General features: G+C 36.2%; 1 protein-coding gene across 1 annotated transcript in view; it reads left to right on the top strand.

The window, feature by feature from the left end:
* Positions 1–20,638, top strand: part of sdk1b (sidekick cell adhesion molecule 1b) — a 310,131-nt gene that overhangs the window by 116,664 nt on the left and 172,829 nt on the right. The window contains exons 3-5 of the mRNA XM_048198429.1: positions 2,155–2,311; positions 4,735–4,841; positions 7,526–7,673. Of these exons, the coding sequence (XP_048054386.1) occupies positions 2,155–2,311; positions 4,735–4,841; positions 7,526–7,673 (412 nt within the window). The remainder of the gene's footprint in view (positions 1–2,154; positions 2,312–4,734; positions 4,842–7,525; positions 7,674–20,638) is intronic.

Below are 20,638 nucleotides of genomic sequence, written 5' to 3'. Positions count from 1 at the left end.
GAGATCTTTTTCTGAGTTTATTTGGTAAAATAGAGGTCTGAATTTGTGTGACAATAACTGTGCGCTACTGACATGAAGGTGACTTATTCTTGTGGCAAATAAAAAAAACTTTCCCTCCACATTAACTGTGTGTCTAGGGACAAGTGTGTATTTGCAGATGTTCTCAGAAGTATATTTCATTTTTATTATGGCCTAAATCTTTTTGCTACAGCCCAAGGACTCATACGTAAAACTATGTTAAAGGGATAGTTCATCCAAAAATGAAAATTTAATGTTTATCTGCTTACCCCCAGGGCATCCAAGATGTAGGGGACTTTGTTTCTTCAGTAGAACACAAATGATGATTTTTAACTCCAGCTGTTGCAGTCTGCGGTCATATAATGCATGTCAATGGTAACAAAATCTATGAGAGTAAAAAAAACTTGACGACACATTGATGTCCTAAGACACGAAACGATCGGTTTGTGTGAGAAACCGAACAGTATTTATATCATTTTTTAACTCTAATACACCACTATGTCCAACTGCCTTGAGCGCGCGCACTGCATCCGGTGTGTGAGGTGTTTACAATATCCTGTCACGATAAGGTCCAAGAAGAAGAGGAAGAAGGTTAGTGTGCAAATAGCGAAATAACTTTAATAATACAAAACAAAGGCAGCATTCCATCCAAACAGTGTAGCAGCGTAACAACACAAACACCAGACTACGAACAGAAAGAACTGAAGGACTTAAATACAGGAAATGAATGCAAACAGATGTGATCTAATAATGAATAACCATAGAAACTAACTAGTGGTGGGAAAATTAGAACAAAGGACAAATTACTATAGAACTAAGGCAGGCAAAACAGGAACAAAATGCAGTGAAAATTAAACCAAAACTAAGCATAACCGTTACAATTTCTGCCATATAACAAAAAATAATAAAGGCAACTGTGACCTTTTTATCTGACAATTCTGACTCTTATCTTGCAATTCTGTGTTTGTATTACAATTCAATTAAATTTTTTCCCTCACCATTCTGAATTGATTGAGAATTGTGATATAAGAGAATTTTAAGAGACTTCTCTTCTCAGAATAGTCCAAACTGTCATTCAAATTCTCCTTAAAGGTGAAGTATGAACTTTCTGCGACACTAGTGGCGCCTAGCGGAATTACAAAAATACAACATTTTTCTTATGGCCCTTTCATGTGTCGTGCCTCTCCAAACTCAAATCTCACAAATACACTTTTTACGGGACACAACAAAGTAAACAATATGAACTGCAACATTTGTCTTTCTGAACCGTTCGCTTTGATGTGTTCATGACCTGTTTAATCTTTGTTTAATGCTCTAAAAGCAGTGAATATTGGCTTGTATTTCTGTAACCAAAGCTGAATGTCCTTTCCCATGTACTGAGCCCCGATTTTTAAATGGTGTGTGTGTAACGGACAAAGGCCGGTAAGAGTTGTGCATGTAAACCTCACTCCCCTGATTTCAAGAGGCGCTCTAGCGGCTGACGGTCTTTAACCTCCTTGTTAGAGCGTCCAACTCCCATGCCCACAGACCCGGGTTCGAGTTCCGCTTAGAGCTGGTGGTTCGAACAGGAGTGGGTTACATTGGTGCCATGATGGGAGTGAGGTTTAGGGGGTGAGTGTAACGGACATAGGCCAGTAAGAGCGGTGTACCTCACTCCCCTGATCTCAAGAGGCACTCTAGTGACTGATGCTAGAGTCTCTAGCCTTCTCATCTAATCTATCTATCTATCTATGTCTCTCTCTACAGTATATGGTGTGTGTGTGTATATATTTATATATATATATATATATATATATATATATATATATATATATATATATATATATATACACATATAATGAGATGTACTCTAAATGTGTACTCAGGCACAGTTATCAGTCTAGAAATGAATGGCCAAATATTGGCTGATGAATCGGCCAGGGTGATATATTGGTCATTAATCAAAGTAGTATTTGGCTGCTATAGTGAGCTTGAACTGTTTGAAATATCATGGTCAGCACTTTATTCTTCTGCTCAGTGTGCTTTCGTTCTCGCATCATAATTAGCCATCTTTGCACATTTAAAAAAGTTTAACTGTTCATTATATCAAAATTAAACATGGGTTTTCATTCTGTTACTGATCTGTTCTCTTTACAGACACTGCTCCGTACTTTAAAACTGAGGCAGGGGGTGCTCAAACACACCTGGAGGGGAACAGACTCGTGCTCACCTGTCTGGCTGAGGGCAGCTGGCCGCTGGAGTTCAAATGGATGAGAAACAACACAGACATCACTGAATACACACCAGAGTACAGGTAAAAATTAACACTCACTCTCTGCTGTCTGTTTGCTGTTTGCATGTTGTATCCAAAGTTCAACCAAGTTCATGAAACACGTCATTGTGGGCTTTAACTTGGCGATCTTTGAGAAGCTATTCCAGATCATAAAGTCTGCATAAAACAGCAAAACATAAAACTCCCAAGACACAAATTTCAAATGTTCAAAATTCATGGGATTTTTAAGAAGTTTATAGCACTATTTTGGTATAAGTAACCATTATCTTAACTTGCCCCCATGTAATGAGGTCATTGGATTCTGTTTTGGAGATTGTACAGCAGAAAATAGTGCTACAATATAAAATAATATAGACAGTGCAGAGTCCTTTGGGATCTCATTTGTACTGTTCCCTTCTTTGGCCTCTTTCTTGTCTGGTCATCCATCTTTAACCCCTCATGTTTTGGAGACATTATTATTAGTGACCTCAGAGTTGTGTATAATAAAGGAATGGTGTATAATAAGAACAGTGTTAGCAAGATGAGCAATGAGGTCTATTTTCATCTATTTTAAAGCCAAAAAATTTAATAGGATAGTTCACCGAAAAATGAAAATTGCATAACACTTTAGCTTAGGTCCAATTCTCACTATTAACTAGTTGCTTATTGTAGGCGTTCACACCAAAAGCACCCACACCACTGATCTATATCTATAAGTGGAGCGCACATAAAGCTGCTTCTCAAACTGCTCGCAAATACCAAATTGAGTAGCTTACTGATGTGATTAAATGGTCTAAAACATACAAAATTATGTCAAAATGCCCATTTTGGTGAGTATTCAGGTAAATACAGTCAGTTTTGGAATGAAAATAGTTAAACAGTGTACAGTATATTGGATCTGTGCATAAGCTCTTAAAGTGACAGCAGCCTAATATTCCAGCTGCTTATTGTCATGTTAATCAAAGAACAAAAGACAAAGAGAAAATCACTCACTGCTTTTGTAACTTTAATTGTAAGCATTAATCTGTATTTAATTTTTACAATGAAGACTATCCATTGTTATTTTACATTTGATTACTTTATCTTCTGTAGTATTTCTTACCTGAATACTACCGTTAGACCCACCTGAAAAACCTAAAGCTGTGTTTTTTCATTTGTCTCTTTGTTCTATTGTATTTATTTGTGCTATAGTTTGTAATTTATTTGTTATTTTATTACTGACTTTTTACTTGTCTTTTTTTGTAAATTTAGTTCAAAGTTTCAAATAAAGCCTTCCTGTGTCGTGCGTAAGCTATTGCAACAAAATTACCCAAAAATATCTGTATGGCAGTATGTATAGCAGTTCCCTTTCATGGGAACTATCGACGTCAATGACATGATGGGAACCCATCACGTCATTGACGTAGTGTCTTGTTCCCTTACTCAGGGAACAAGGGTTACATCAGTAACCCGAGACGTTTTCCCTGTGATATCTTAAATGCTACGGAATATCAATACTTTTCAAGGTTTTGTATCAAAGTTGGAAATTCCAGTATCGTGACAACACTAATAAGCAGTAATTAGGAGTTTATTGATGCAAAATTCGTAATTAATACTTAGTTAATAGTGAGAATTGGACCCTAATTTAATGTGAACGCAGTTGATCAAAGCGATAGTAAAGTATTTTACATTGTTACAAAAAACAACAACAACATATCATTAACTAAAAGTATCAAAAATATTCTAGATTAAATTAAGCTGAAATAAAAAAAATATATTACACGGAAATTTGAAATGTTGCCTTGCAAACTAATTGAAGTAAATTTAAGCTGAAGCTCTAAAATTAATAACTGAAAAAAACAAAACAAAAAAAAAGCTAATATTAATATAAAAAAAACAACTAATACACATGACAAAAACACATAAACTTATTAAAAATGTAAAAGTTTTAATTTTGAGTAAGAGCAAAGGCAAATATAAAAAAATATATTAATAAAAACATAGAAGTAAAAAATAACACTGATACTAAATCTGTATGATTTATCTTTTTCTGTTTCTATTTCATCTTGACAGTAACATTGAAATTTTATTTTTTCTAGTGTTCTTCAGAATCGTACGTTTGATCCGCACAGTTGATTCCACATTCAGTCCATGTGAACCATCAGTTCTGCATTAAACAGTTATCTGTTAAAACTGAATCAACACAGATCTGAGCATCTCTGAATTTCCTGCTTGGCTCATTATTTGACATTTTTATGCAAGAGTGGATTAAAGAAATTTCATAACTGGAAGTGACACACTGAATTAAACATGCAGAGTAGTGAGGTTATGCGACAACAATGTAGTACACTACTGTTTGAAACATTTATCATTACATAATGCGCTCTGTTTCACACTCAAAAAATACACTCAATAGTGTATACTGCACAGCAAGAAAATAGTCCATTGCTCAAGTAAGCACTATGGAAATCCCAACTCTCTTCCAGGTACACAATCAAGTCGTTAAACCGTGAGGACGCGGGTGTGTATCAGTGCGCGGTGAGGAACAGGATGGGAGCGCTGATCCAGACGAGAGCTGATGTTCGCGTGGCTTGTAAGTACATGTGTACGTTGTTAGAAAGGGAGTCCAGGAGGCTGAAGCACAAATGGATTTCACACATCACCACACTCACCTAGAACACACACATATGCATGTAGCACATGGTCCCATAGGGGATGAACTAAAAGTGACATTCAGGAAACACTCCAGTAATTTCTAAAGATGCTGTCAATCCAATACACTTTATTTACTCTTTGGAATACAGCAGGCGTATGGGACACACATGCAAGTATATTACAGCAAGAACCACTGAAGGCCATGTGTTACAATAATTTTACCATGGTCAAGGGGTCTTGGAGTGCCTTAAACGTCCTGGACTGTGATAAAATCATTACACCGCAGGGCTCGAAATTGACTTTTTTATTTGGTAGCACTGGTGTGTTTGTGTTTCAAAGTAAAAAGTCGCTTGTCTGGAAAAAGTAAGATTTTTGTGTTGTAAATATAATTTATTCTGAAGAAATTCATTGTTGTTCTATCAGCTTTGCATTTAAATCTGGATATTTACCCCAGGGCATTTTTATTTTTTTACCTTTTATAAAGGGCATTTTTTCTCTAATCTTATTAAATGTGTGCATCTTTCATTTTAAATTCTTAAATTTGTATATGTTGTATATATGTTTTACATTTTTTTTAATATAATAAATGTTGGAAAGAATTATATTTTTAATGATACTTTTAAACATGAAACTAAGCCACCAGTAGGTGGCAGCAAGCAACCATCTGACTGTCTTAATGAGTGAGTTATTGAGTCATTCATTCAAATGATTCGTTCAAATGGATGAATCATTCAAGAATGAGGCAGTTGTTTATGAATGGGTCATTGAATCTTTGACTCAACTGATTCGTTCAAAACGCTGAATCATTCAGTAATGAAAACACGATTGTGTTCTTGTAAAATGCGCTATCGTTCTGCTGTGAACTATTTTCGCTGCTGAAACAGAACAAAAACAGATAATATTGCGTCTAAAATGTAAGTGGTTTAACTTTAACTGCTTGAAATAAGTGTCACATTTTCAATCGTGATGGTTTTAAGCAGGATATTCAGGAAAACTGTGTTCTTGTTCGTGTAATGTTACTTAACTGTATCATATGTTATAAATATAAAAACTAAGCGTTATTGTCGAGCCCTGTGTATTTTCATCTTCTCTCTTCAGCTCTTTACATTTTTCGCGCTAGTTAGCTCCATGTCACGTGACAACGGAGCGCAGTGAAAGGGGATGATTGACGGCTAATATTAACCAACCTAAAATCTGCTTTAAACTTAAGAATGTAAAGATCAAGTTTAATTGGTTATGTAGAACGGTGGACCGGTCACTGTATCAGCTCACAGCAGGCACATACTATGCAGTAATTAGCAAACGTTTAGCAGAGAAATGAAAACAGGTCGCACCTCAACAATTATTTGCACTCGCACAAATGCTCCCAAATATATTTTGAGGTCACACATATAAATTTAGGGATCATATGCGACTAAAATGGTCGCAATTTCGAGCCCTGCACTGCAGAAGCTTAAAGGGTTAGTTTACCTAAAAATGAAAATTCTATCATTAATTACTCACCCTCATGTCGTACCAAACCCGTAAGACTTTGTTCATTTCTTTTTAAAGAAATCTGAGAGCTTTCTGTCCTTCCATTGACAGCCTACACAACTACCAATTTCAAGCCTCAGAAAGGTAGTAAAGAGATCATTAAAGTACTCCATGTGACTCCAGTGGTTTAACCTCAGTTTTAAGTGACGCGAGTGCTTTGTTTGCGCAAAAAAACATGATTTATTTCTTTATTTACAAAATATTAATCTCCAATACACATTCATGCAACGTCTGCTCTTGTGTCAACACAACATGCATGTTTAATAAATGTGCGTTGGAGATTAATATTTTCTAAATAAAGTGGTAAATTATGTTTTTTGCTCAAACAAAGCACTCGCGTCGCTTCATAAAATTGAGGTTAAACCACTTTGGTCACATGGATAACTTTTAAGATGACTTTACTACCTTTCTGGGGGTTAAAAGTGGTAGTTGCATAGGCTGTCAGTGGAGGGACACAAAACTCTTAGATTTCTTTAAAAAGATCTTCATTTGTGTCGGCGTAGATAGCCTTGTGGGCAGCGCCCTGACATATATTCGGGCAACCCAAGTTCGAGTCCCGGCTCACGGACCTTTCCCGATCCTGTTTTCCTCTCTCTCTCCCACCTCGCTTCCTGTCCACTCTATACTGTCCTATCATAATAAAGCCAAAAATAGGCAAAAAATAAATCTTAAAAAAAGAAAAGAAATTTGTGGCTTGCGGGTTGAAATGAAATTAGGGTGAGTAATTAATGACAGAATCTTCATTTTTGGGTGAACTAAACTTTAAGTTTATTGTTTTAACAAAATGACAGCACAGTTCTCACATTTGCCACAAAATAATAATAATGTTATTAGTGATATTAATATATTTCAATAATAAACACATTCCAATAGTATTATTACTATTATTATTATTTTATATGTAATATTAATTCCCACCCCCGGGGAACTCGATTGCGAACGGACCGCAGGGGACCCCTTTTTTCTATGTCGATATCTGCAAGAGAGTATAAGAATTATGAGATGCTAAATGTGCCTCATATTGCAATTTAAATCACAGTTGCAGTAGGAATTTTTTTCTCTTTCTCTTTCTTTCTCTCTCTCTGATAGACATGGATAACTTTGCTGAACTGGAACAGAGAAAAACGGTCTCTCAGGGAAGAGCCGCTGTCCTGAATCCCCCTGCTGTGAGCAGTTATCCTCGCCCTCAGGTCACATGGTTCAGAGACGGCTTTAAGATCATTCCTAACCATCGGGTGTAAGTTGCCATTTGACATTTTGACATATGTGAGGCTTGTCCAGTAAAACGATCAATGGATATTGACAAAAACCTTCTCTAATTTATTATGTAAATGGTTTTGTCTAAAAAGGACGCTTAAGTCATCATTTACTGACTCTTATAATTTGTTCTCCAATCCTGTATTACTTTCTTCGAAAAATATTTGTCTTTTTGATGAATATTCTGCTCATTCTTTTCAGAGATTGAGAGTGACTAAGAAAAGACCAAGTCATAAGAATATTACCATAAAAGTTGTTTATACGACTCATGTGAGGAACAGACCAAAGTCTTTATTCTCGGAGAGTCATTATTTAAAATGTCTCTTTTTGTTTTCCACGGAAGTCAGTCGGTCTGGAACGACATGAGGGTGACAAAGATGAAAATTCTGTAATCATTTAAAGTGAATGAATCATTTAAAGGATAAATTCATATTGACAAAAACCTGTTTAATTTCATCATGTAAATGTATTCCTAACGCAATAATCTGTCAAAAAGTCAGGCAACCCTCGCCTGTACATTCTAGAACACACACACACACACACACACACACACACACACACACACACACACACACACACGCTTGCTTTGAAAATAGTTTTACATCAATCACTGTCTACTGTGTCTTTAGACTGATTTCATCAGTTGGCCCCCACGGCAATGATGTGCTTTATGACATTCATTGATTCTCTAAATGAAACCGGCACGTCCTGCAGTTGTTGACGCCATGCTTCAGATTCTTGGACTGTTAGCAGCGGGGTCGACACGTCTACTCATCAAGCTTTACTGTCAGCATCTGAGGATAGCTCACCTCGCCGGCTGTCAGTCAAACGGTTGTCATGGCACTTATGAGACAGTCTTCATTTCAAAGGCCACTCGTACGTGAAATGCGTTACTCTATCAAAGAAACGAGATCTAGAGGAGAGAGATGAATACTCATGTGTGTCCAAAGAAATACACCCACCCACAACTAGCACAGGGTTGTGAGTAGAGTGCAAATTGTTTAAGCAAGTCTAACAAAATGTAGTATGATTTATGTTTTGTGAAAACAAATCCTAATATCTTACACAGTTGTGCTTCTCAGGTAAATTTATGTTGTTTTAAGGAAAGTTACCCCGAAATTGAAGTTCTGTCATTATTTTTTCATTCCTGTGTTGTTCCAAACTTTCTTTTGTCTGTGGGATTCAAAGGGAGAACTTAAAAATTTTATTTTATTATTTTTTTTATTTAATTTAATTTTTAAATTTAATTTTTAACTAATTTATTTATTTATTATTATTATTATTGTTACTATTATTAATGTCTAGCTTTGTGTGAGGAACATAAAGTTTAAGTTTTAAGATTTTGTTATGTCTTTAAAGGGGTGATGAACTGAGAAATCTAATTTTCCTTGAGCTTTTGACACATAAGAGGTCATCATACTATAAGAATATCCTGTAAGTTTTAGAGCTGAAAACTACCTTGTTAGTCCAATAAAAGCTTTAATTGACACCAGACCCAGTGAACAACAGGATTTACAAAGTGGGGATCTATGACGTCAAAGGGCAGCAAGCACCGCCTCCACAGAAGAAGATCAACGCCTACTTCATCACTGCCTGTTTAGCCCCGCCCACCGATTCGCACATGCCATGCAATAGAATAGGTAGCCTAAGTAACATAGGCCTATGTGGTGCTAAACCAGATCGAGCTACCAAGCAATAAACATGCTGTTGAGGATTACAAAATATTGTGCAGTGCCTTGACTCGACAGTAATGCAACAACATGTCAGTAACTGTGTTAATTCTAATGCCTGATCTGTTAATGATTCATGTACAGTCAGGTGATCTTTGTCTGTGTGTCAGTAAATCAAACCAGTGACTAAAGGTCAACTTGCGTTGTTTCTCTTAGTAGGATGAAAATAATTAGTTATTTAACGGTGATTGAATTATATAAAGAAAGCGATCAAAGAAAGCTCCCTTTGCAATCATTGTAGCAGTGCGCGCTGAAGCTGTCAATCAAACATCGCGAGTTTATCGTGACTGATGCGCAAAAATCTCATTTTATTCAATGAATCTCTTAGTTATATCGTGTTTGCACTGTTGGTGAAGATGAAAGCATCTTTTTTCAAAAGCATCAAATTTTGTTAGTGTGCAGAAATTAAGTTGCAATGATGAGATCACTGCTTTCATGCGCTCAACATATGTAATCGGCTACACAGTGTTCATCTCTGCAACCTTTCATGCCACGATCTAAATATAATGCCATAGATCTACAGGTGCTGGTCATATAATTAGAATATCATGAAAAAGTTCATTTTTTTATTGTAAATTATTTTTAAAAATGAAACTTTCATATATTCTAGATTCCCTACATGTAAAGTAAAACATTTCAAAAGTTTTTTTTTTTTTTTAATTTTGATGATTAGAGCGTACAGCTCATGAAAGTCCAAAATCCAGTATCTCAAAATATTAGAATATTTCCTAAGATCAATCAAAAAATGGATTTTCAAAACAGAAAAAGTAGCATGGAAGTGATCAGCCTGTGGCACTGCTGAGGCACTATTGAGCCTTCAGATCATCTATATATTGTTGGATCGACTGTTTCTCATCTTTATCTTGAAAATATCCCATAGATTCAGGGGTCAGGCATGTTGGCTGGCCAATAAAGCACAGTAATATCATGGTCAGCAAACCACTTGGAAGTGGTTTTTGCACTGTGGGCAGGTGCTAAGGTCCTGCTGGAAAAGGAAATCAGCATCTCCATAAAGCTTGTCAGCAGATGGAAGCATAAAGTGCTCCAAAATCTCCTGGAAGATGGCTGCATTGACTTTTCACTTGATAAAACACAATGGACCAACACCAGCAGATGTCACGGCCCCCCAAATCATTACTGACTTCAGAAACTTCACACTAGACTTCAAGCAGCTTGGAGCTTGGTAGTCCTTTTCCTGAAGATGTCTGAGTGTGGTGACTCTTGATGCGCTGACTCCGGCTTCATTCGACTCATTGTGAAGCTCTCCCAAGTGTTTGAATCGGCTTTACTTGACAGTATTCTCAAGCTTGTGGTCATCCCTGTTGCTTGTGCACCTTTGCCTACCCAATTTCTTCCTTCTAGTCAACTTTGCATTTAATATGCTTTGATACATCACTCTGTAAACAGCCACCACATTCAGTAATGACCATCTGTGACTTACTCTCTTTGTGGAGGCTGTCAATGATTGTCTCCTGGACCATTGCCATGTCAGCAGTCTTCCCCAATAGTGTGGTTTCAAAGAACAAGAGATACCCGGAATTTATACTGTAGGGATGGTCATTTAATGAAACTCAAATGTAAATATTCTAATATTTTGAGATCTGAATCTGGTATAAATGAAAGTTTCATTTTTAGGGCCCAAGCGAAAATTCGCGCAGGGCCCTCTTGTTCTTCTAAGGATTATTATTTTTTTTTTTTTTTTTTTTTTTTTTTTTTTTTTTTTCCGTCTTCCGGGGCTTTTTGGGGGCCTTAACATGCTCAAAAACTCTTGAAAATTGGCACACACATTGGAATCCGCGGCCATTAGGACGCCGGAGAGGCTGGTACCCGGGCGTGGCAGGGGGGCTCGACAGCGCCCCCTTGAAAAAAGTCTGAAAATTTGGTCCATATATTAAACACGCTTGCACGTATTAGTATGAAACTCAGTACACATATAGACCTCATCGGGCCGAACAACTTTCGTGCTCTAAGTTAAACACCACGCCAACAGGAAGTCAGCTATTAAGGGTTGTTTGAAAAACGCATGCTCTGGAATTTGATATACTCCTCCTAGACGATTAATCCGATCGCCACCAAACTCGGTCAGCATGAAGTCAAGACACTGATGATTAAAAATTGCCAGGGGATTTTTGATATCTCGAACGGTTTGGCCGTGGCGAGGCAACGAATTTATGGCGAGAAAAAGGAAACAGGAAATGTGTTATAACGTCTGCATACATATATTGATCTTTATGAAACTTCACGAGTGTGTTCGTTATAGGAGTCTGATCACATGGATGTGACTATTGTGAGTCAAAGTTATAGCGCCACCAACTGGCAGCAGGAAGTGTATCACTTTTTGAAATGTTTTGAGATCACCCTCTTATTTTTACCTGATTTGCTTCAAACTTCATCAGTGTAATGTCAATACACAGCAGATGTAGACCTATGACAGGATTTTTGATATTTGAAATATTGTTGCCATGGCAACAGGTCAAACTGTAATAATATTCTTGAGTGTTTTTGAGGCTCTTAACATGCTTCAAATTGCATGAAACTCGACACACACATCAATATTGTCAACCAGTAGACATGGACAAAGCCATAGAAATGGGCGTGGTGGAGGGGCTCAGTAGCGCCACCTTTTGACAAAAGTGGGGGGGTTAGTTTTTCCTACAATCACCAAACTCGGTACACATATTGTTCTCATCAAGCCGGACAATTTTCTAATTTACATTCATTAGCTCCGACCAACAGGAAGTCAGCTATTTTGGTTTGAATGTTAATTTTTTGAAAAAACAGGCTATGAATTTTATACTACTGCTCCTACAGGGTTTATCCAATTTACACCAAACTTTTTTTAACTTGTTGCTAACACATTGAAGTTGTTTAATTGCAAACGGATTTTGGATATCTCAAACGGTTTGGCCGTGGCGAGGCAACGAATTTATGGCAAGAAAAGGGAAACAAAGTGTTATAACTTCTGCATACATTAATTGATTTTGATGAAACTTCGGCTTAGTCTTCGTTGTACAAGGCTGATCACATGGATGTGACTATTGTGATTCAAAGTAATAGCGCCACCAACTGGAAGCAGAAAATGTGTCACTTTCAGCATACATTGAGATCACCCTCTTATTTTTACCTGATTTGCTTCAAAATTCATCAGAATAATGTTAAAACTTGGCACATGTAATCCTTTGAAAATGGGCAGGGAGGAGGGGCTCTATAGTGGCACCTTGTAGTGCAGTAAATGTGGAGTGAATTTGACATAGTCCTTTGATGTTTAACCGTTTTAAGTGCCTATTGCCCGCTGTGCACAGTTGCCCTGAAGCCACCGGGGTGGCGGTGCCACCGGGCTTGGGCCCGCCATCGCTGCTCGCAGCTATATTTTAAAATATTTTACAATAAAAAAATGAACTTTTTCACGATATTATAATTATATGACCAGCACCTGTAAATATAATGCAACACTTTTCACGATTAGTTAACCTTGAGAGCTGTAATAGTAAAAACATGCTGAAAGAGAGAGTAATACTTGGCTATTTCATATGCAAAGATGTTAGCCAATCACAGCAGTGGGCGTTTACACTGAAGTCTCACAGCAGACACGGCCCTTAAAACCGAGCGTTCAAAACAGAGGGCTAAGATCAGGGTAGGAAAAATGCCTTTTATTTATAAATTATGACAATTGTGGATGTAAAAAGCATACTAACATTATAAGTGCACCCCAGGAAACATTATAAAACAATAAAACAATGCAGTTCATGACCCCTCTAAGAAATGTGGAAGGCAATTTAGTGGACATCTCAAGACCTTAGAAAGTCCTGAATTCATTTTGAACCACAATACCAGCTAATTTTCGTACTTTTTTCTACTATATTTATACATATTTTATCCCTCCAGTCAGCGTTCGGATCTCTCTTTATGCTTGAACGTGCTGGATTTGCATTGCTAACAAATCTAGGATTTACTCTTTGTCTCCATGTCAGTGAACAGTTAGGAGACCTTCTAAAAAGACTACAGAGATGTTCAAAAACAGATAAAATTGCAACTTAAAACTGAAAAAAATGCAGGTATATGCAGGTATAATTCATGTCTAGTTTGGTAGTTTGGCTTGTGTTTTGAGTATAAATTGAAGCATGTGATTTCTAAAAGAGTGCTGAAATCTGTCTCCTTGTTGCTCTTATCTGCATGAAATTTCATTTCCATGTTCACTCTTTCCTCTTGATTACTCTTTGAACTTCAGATCTCCAGACACGTACTCCTCTTCCCCTCATCTAGTTCTCACTCTCTCTCCATCCCTCCCTCATTTGAACTTTTTTTTTTTTTTTTTTGGCTGCTGTTTTCTTTTCCTTCTCTGTCTGATTGTCATAATTGAATTGGCTCTTTGGTTCCCTAACGCAGCGGAACATCATAGATTGGACCACAGTGTCATTAGGCTTTCCAACCGAACATTCACACACATACTCACTTGACATTTGTCACAGATGTTCTCAGATTTTTGTGAAATCAATTGGGTGAAACATACTGACCAAGTTTGCACTCTTTGAGTACTCTAAGTTGTTTATGTTCACTATTAATGTAATGTCATGTGCTTTGAGACATAAGGTGATTTAATGGTGTCTCGCGTCTCTTGATGATTTGTAAACTCTGCTGTGTGCATTTGTGTTTTGAAGGTGGCTTTTGAGAACGCTCTGAAGGGAGGGAGGGATGCTTTCAAAGCTAGCAAGCTATTGCTAGCCTACCCTACCTTTAATAAATGATAATTGGCGTTGAACATAAAAAATGCATAAAGAAATTAAACACAAGAGGAAAAAATACATGATTGGTAGGAAACCATGTAGTTACAAGTAAATACAGTTCACCTGTAATATTTTGAAATATTATTACAATTTTTATTACAACTGTTTTCAATTTCAATATATTTTAAGTTTGTGTTCAGTGTCACATTATCCTTCAGAAATGTGATGATTTGTTCCTCAAGAAACAGTTATAAATGTCTTTACTGTCACTTTTGATCAATTTAAAGGGTTAGTTCACCCAAAAATGAAAATAATTTATAATTTATTAATCACTCTCATGTCGTTCTACACCTGTAAGACCTTCGTTCATCTTCGGAACAGAAATTAAGATATTTTTGATTAAATCCGATGGCTCAGTGAGGCCTCCATAGACAGCAATGGTACTTCTTCTCTTAAGATCCGTAAAGGTACTAAAACATATTTAAAGGATTAGTAAAATAATAAAATTTCCTGATAATTTACTCACCCCCATGTCATCCAAGATGTTCATGTCTTTCTTTCTTCAGTCGAAAAGAAATTAAGGTTTTTGATGAAAACATTCCAGGATTTTTCTCCATATAGTGGACTTCAATGGAGCCCAAACGGTTGAAGGTGAAAATGTCAGTTTCAGTGCAGCTTCAAAGCATTCTACACGATCCCAGACGTGGAATAAGGGTCTTATCTAGAGAAACAATCGCTCATTTTCTAAAAAACAAAAACAAAACTTATATACTGTACGTTTTAACAAAAAATTACTGCCCTCCACAGGTTAAAGTTTGAACTGATTGTTATATACTTGTACTAGCATATTGTATATGACAATTTAGTTCAAACTTTGACCTGTGGAGGGCAGTAATACACTTAGAAGTGTCTACACTGCCGGAATTCAAATAAGAAGAAGAGAGCTAGTTCAAGATGAGCATTTATGCTTAAAACATAACATTTTTAATGTTTTTTTTTTTTTAGAAAATTAGCAATGTTTTCTCTAGATGAGACCCTTATTTCTCATCTGGGATCGCTGTAAACTGTAATTTTGACCTTCAACCATTTGGGCTCCATTGAAGTCCACTATATGGAGAAAAATCCTGGAATGTTTTCATCAAAAACCTTAATTTCTTTTCGACTGAAGAAAGAAAGAAAGACATGAACATTTTGGATGACATTTTGGGTGAGTAAATTATCAGGAAATTTTAATTTGAAAGTGAACGAATCCTTTAAATCAGTTCATGTGAGTTCAGTGGTTCTACCTCACTGTAAACTGTGAGGTAATCAGTTACATCAAAAGTTATGATGTTCCCAATTTTAAGTAAGCAGAACTATCAAGTTTTGAGTTTGTAGTACTCATGCAAGTTAATTGCTCTTAACTTGAAGTACTGTGTTAGCTAACTCATACACTTTGATAGCAATTAACATAAAATATTTAGTTAATTCACTTTTTTATTTTGAGTTCTTCCAGATCAAATGAATTGTTTACTTCACTGTAAACCCTAATAAGAAAATTCAGAAAATGCCAACTTGCTAATTTGCTAACATGTTAACAATAGCATGGTATAGCACTTACTGAACAAGTACAGCAACTTAAAACATGTAACTTACCTGCTCTCAAACCAACTTGTCACCATGATGGTAACTCTCCAAAAACCCACATTAACAGAAACTCTTCTAAATTAGCATAACAAAACATTAATCACTACTAAATCTCCCTTATCCATTAATTTTGCACAAAAAAAAAAAATACTTTAATTTGAGCATTTACTCTCCCTTTCGAGTGCCATGGGCAAAGCATGCTGGGAAATAGAAATCCCAGTCCAGTTTCAGTTAAACTTAAGTTAGTTTAAATTAAAGGAAATGAGTTCATACAACTCAAAACAATGAAACAGTTCAGTTTACTTAAAATATATCAGTTCTGTGAACTCAAAAGAAAAAGGAAGTTCTAAATACTCATAACAATTAATTTAACTGAACTAATTTGTTAAATTTAAGTTTGCCCTACTCAAAACAATTAAGTATTTTGAGCATTAGGGTTTAAAGTGCTTAATATTATAAAGCGATGAGAATATTTTTTGTGCGCCAAAAAAACAAACAAACAAACAAAAAAAAAAAAAAGGACTTTTTAACAATATCTAGTGATGGCTGATTTCAAAACACTGCTTCAGAGCGTTATGAATCTTTTGAGTCGAATCAGTGATTCGGATCGCATATCAAACTGCCAAACTGCTGAAATCACGTGACTTTGGCGCTCGAATGCACTGATTTGATTCGTAAAGCTTCAAACCTTCATGAAGCAGTGTTATGAAATTGGCCATCACTAGATATTATTAAAAAGTTGTTATTTTTGGTGCACAAAAAAACATTCTCATTCCTATATATTATTAAGGTTGAACCACTGAACTCACATGAACTTTTAAATATGTTTTTAGTTCCTTTATGGATCTTAAGAGAGGAAGTACCATTGCTGTCTATGCAGGCCTAGCTGAGCCATCGGATTTAATAAAAAATATCTTAATTTGTGTTCTGAAGATGAATGAGGGTCTTACGGGTGTGGAACGACATGAGGATTTAAAAAAAAACTGAATGGTAGTTTAATTCTAAAGAACTAGATCATAAAAAGTTCTTTGTGTAACTTATACTTCTCCAGTGGCATCAGACTGTAACACCCTGTTGGGCTCTAATTGTAATCTTTATTTTTAAGTACATGGCCTCATAAACAGGTCTTCCTGAGGACATGATGTTGAGCAGCTGGTGTCCTATTAGTGACACAATAACCTGAAGCTGACTGCTCTGAAGCCTGCAGTGATGATTGTGGACTTAAAGAAGGACACACAAACCCCCACAATCCTGGACATCAGTGATTCAGCTGTCAAAACTGTTGAGACCTTAAGTGTGCCCTTAAGAGGGAAGCAAACACTGATGCTGTCGTAAGGAAGAATCAACAGAGGATATATTTTAAGTGACAACTGAAGAAATGCAGTCTGCCACAAGCTTCTACACAATAGTCTTTAGGTGTACTTCAGTTTGGTACAGGTCAGTCACTGACTCGCCGCACAGGAACACACTGCACCGTGACAGTTCAAAGTAGTCCTAGTTTTAAAACTGACATTGATGTGTAATTTACTAAACAAGGTTTTATAAAAAAAAAGATTTAATTTGTACGAACTGCTTAAGGGGACATGGTGATGGAAAAAAATATGAGTAGGAAATGTTGGAAAAATAATACATCAATGCTTTTGCGTTCTCTCGCAAATGTTTTGCGTTCTTTCGAGAAACTTTGCGTTCCCTCACGTAAACTTTTGCGTTCGCTCACAAAACTTGTGTTCTTTGTGAGAGAATTCAAAGTTTCTCGGGGGAACGCAAAACATTTGCATGACAACGCAAAAGCATTGCCAAATAATTTTTCCTCCCATCTCATATTTTTTTCTTCACCATGTTCTTTTATGGGCTCTGTACACTTATTAATATTAGTTAATGCAACAGGTAACAGAAAACTGCACATTTGCAACATATTTAACAATTTACGGTACTTTTCAAAAGTTTGAGGTCAGTAAGATGTTTTAATGTATTAATAGAAAATACATTATGCTAACCAAGGCTGCATTTATTTGATCAAAAATACAGTAATATTGTGAAATATTATTACAATTTAAAATGTCTATTTCTATTCTCTATTTTAATATTTTAAAATGTTATTTATTCCTGAGATGGCAAAGCTCAATTTTCATCATCATTACTCCAGTCTTCAGTGTCACATGATCCTTTAGAAATCATTCTAAAATGCTGATTTGCTGCTCAAGAACACATATTTAAACATTAAAATTAACCTATAAAATAATGCTTTAAAAGAATTAACAAATTAAGTCAGAGAAAATTAACAAATTTAACCTTATTGTAAAGGTTTATTTTTAATCTGGACCTTAAAAACATGATGCTCATGGTGCAAGACATAATGCACAAGGTAAAAACGTCCACCTGCTGCTTGCATATATGTAGACCAACAATTAAAAACAGCACAGATGGAACATACAACCCATTAAGAAGACAAAAATACATTGAATGCAGCCCACCTTGCCTCCAGGACATCTACAAGATCCAACAATACGCCTTCATGCGAGTCATCACCCCTTTGAAATACTTTCATAACCATATAACCACAAAAATAACCATGCACAAGAACAGTGAGGGTCATTAACAATCGAACAACATCCCAGCTAAACGCTGGCTGTTTTTGTTATTGTAGGCTAGTGTTTACAGCTGGAATTCAGCACCTGATATTAACTCCCACATTAATCCACGGCACAATAAGGTCCTCCATTGCATGTTTAATCATTTCACGCAATGACCCTGTAGGGATTTCAATATGTGAACTATGCAAGCTATTTAGTTGCATATTTTACCAAATTTACAGGTAATTGTATGTTGCATTTGATATATTTTCTATGATGAACATTCAGTATGCTTTTCTGCCTTTATATTTCATATTTTGCATTCTTTTTGTGTGTACAGGTATGTTTATTGTGACCTTGGGAGCAATTTGACAAGTCAAATTCCATCTAAGTACAGTTTCCTGGCTTGTGAACTCAATGTGTCATTTCTCTGTCTGTCTGTCTTTCTTTCCAATGTTGCTCTCTATTCTTCTATTTTACCCTATTGTTACCACCTTATAATAATTTCACCACTGCTATTAAGTATTTAGCGGACTCGTTATGTATTGTTTAACTCATTCACTGCCAAAGCTACAGTTGGTGTATTTCTAAAGAATAAAAGTAATTTCTGCTCCACTAGCGAGACAAATCAGAATCATGAAAGTGATTATGCTTTCACTTACTGCCAACATCTGGAATTTCTAAGAGGCTGAATGTGTTTTCCATTGTTTTTCTATGTAAACATGCATTAGACAAACGTGTTTGACCATTGCTTTCGCGTCTTTTGTTGCGCCTCGCGCTTAAAGCATACCTCTTAAAATGCACGGAACCGCCCTCTGGCTTGGCATCACTTTGTTTACTGTTGTTTACATTTACTATATAGACAACTGTCTAAAAATATGAATAATGTCAACAAGTGATGCATCTTTTGAAAGGTCTAATGTCAATCTATGGTCTCTGTTTTACAATATAGATAATCCATCAACAGTAATGTGGTAATTTGTTTCGGGAGTACAAATGAAGAGTTTATTTGCAAAAACAGATAACTCAATTTTTATTTATTCTCACAAATCATGTTTTTTTGTTGTGCATTCCAAGTAATATCAATCAAACTGCAGTTGGGTTGTTTTGATTAAGTAATAATAACTAAAAAATACAGGTAAATTAAAAAATTAAAAGTTCATTGAAAGTATGTTTTATATATATATTTAAAGTTTGTTTTTTAGCAAAAGCAGATAACTCCACATTTCATGTTTCAGAGTTAAACAAAACCCAAGTAATTGCTTTGTTATTGCATTTAAAACGCACTCAAACACACGTGTGCACACAAACGCGCACACACACACACCCATCCACTCACTGTGCGCGCACACACACACACTAACAGATCGGCACACAAGTACACTCTCTCTCTCACACACACACACACGTATCCACGCACGTGCGCGCACACACACACGCAAAAGGTTTAAGCATGTAAGGTACCAAGGTTACCAAGGTTTAAGCATGTCGAAATTATAAATCCTTGATCACTTTTAGTCAGCTTTGACAAAACTTCCCTCAGCTAACGCATCTTTTTGAAGTGACTAGAAGCCTTGTCACCTGACCTGAATACTGTGCGCTGATTCGCTAAAACGGACTTATCGGTTTCTGTATACAAACAACAAGGGTGCATGTCGGCTTCTGCTGTAAAACGTGAACTTGCGATGCCTGAAAGTGGACAATACCGGCTTTTCTGACAAAATGGATTTAGGGTACAGAACGTGCTATATATGGAGAATAATGCACAGTAGCCTACTTAGTTAATTTATTTTTTTTAAATGGCGTTTATCGGTTTTTGCAAATGAACTCTTCAAATTTCTTTTAAAAACGCTTCTCTAGACCTCTCTTTCTTTTCATTGCACTACCCTATGTCTTTCCTTCTATGTAAAAACGTGTTCGGTGTGAATGGCACCTAAGCCATGTGGTCCAGTCTCCAATTCAAGCCATTTGTTGAACCTTCCTTCGAATGAGACGTTAAACCGAAGTCCTGACTCTCTGTGGACATTAAAAATCCCAGGATGTCCTTCGAAAACAGTAGGGGTGTAACCCCAGTATCCTGGCCAAATTTTCCCATTAGCCTTGGTTCTTTATGGCCTCCTAATCATCCCCATATACTGATTGGCTTCATCACTCTACCAATCAGCTGGTGTGTGGTGGGTGTTCTGGCGCAATATGGCAATAATGGTGGTTGAGGAGATTTCTACTTCCATATGTAAAGCGCTTTGAGTACTCAGAAAAGTGCAATATAAATGTAATATATTATTATTATTA

Source organism: Megalobrama amblycephala, linkage group LG7, assembly GCF_018812025.1.
Source record: "Megalobrama amblycephala isolate DHTTF-2021 linkage group LG7, ASM1881202v1, whole genome shotgun sequence".
NCBI classification, from domain to species: Eukaryota; Metazoa; Chordata; class Actinopteri; order Cypriniformes; family Xenocyprididae; genus Megalobrama; species Megalobrama amblycephala.
Note: the sequence above shows the minus strand (reverse complement) of the source record. Positions and strands in the feature narration are given on the sequence as shown.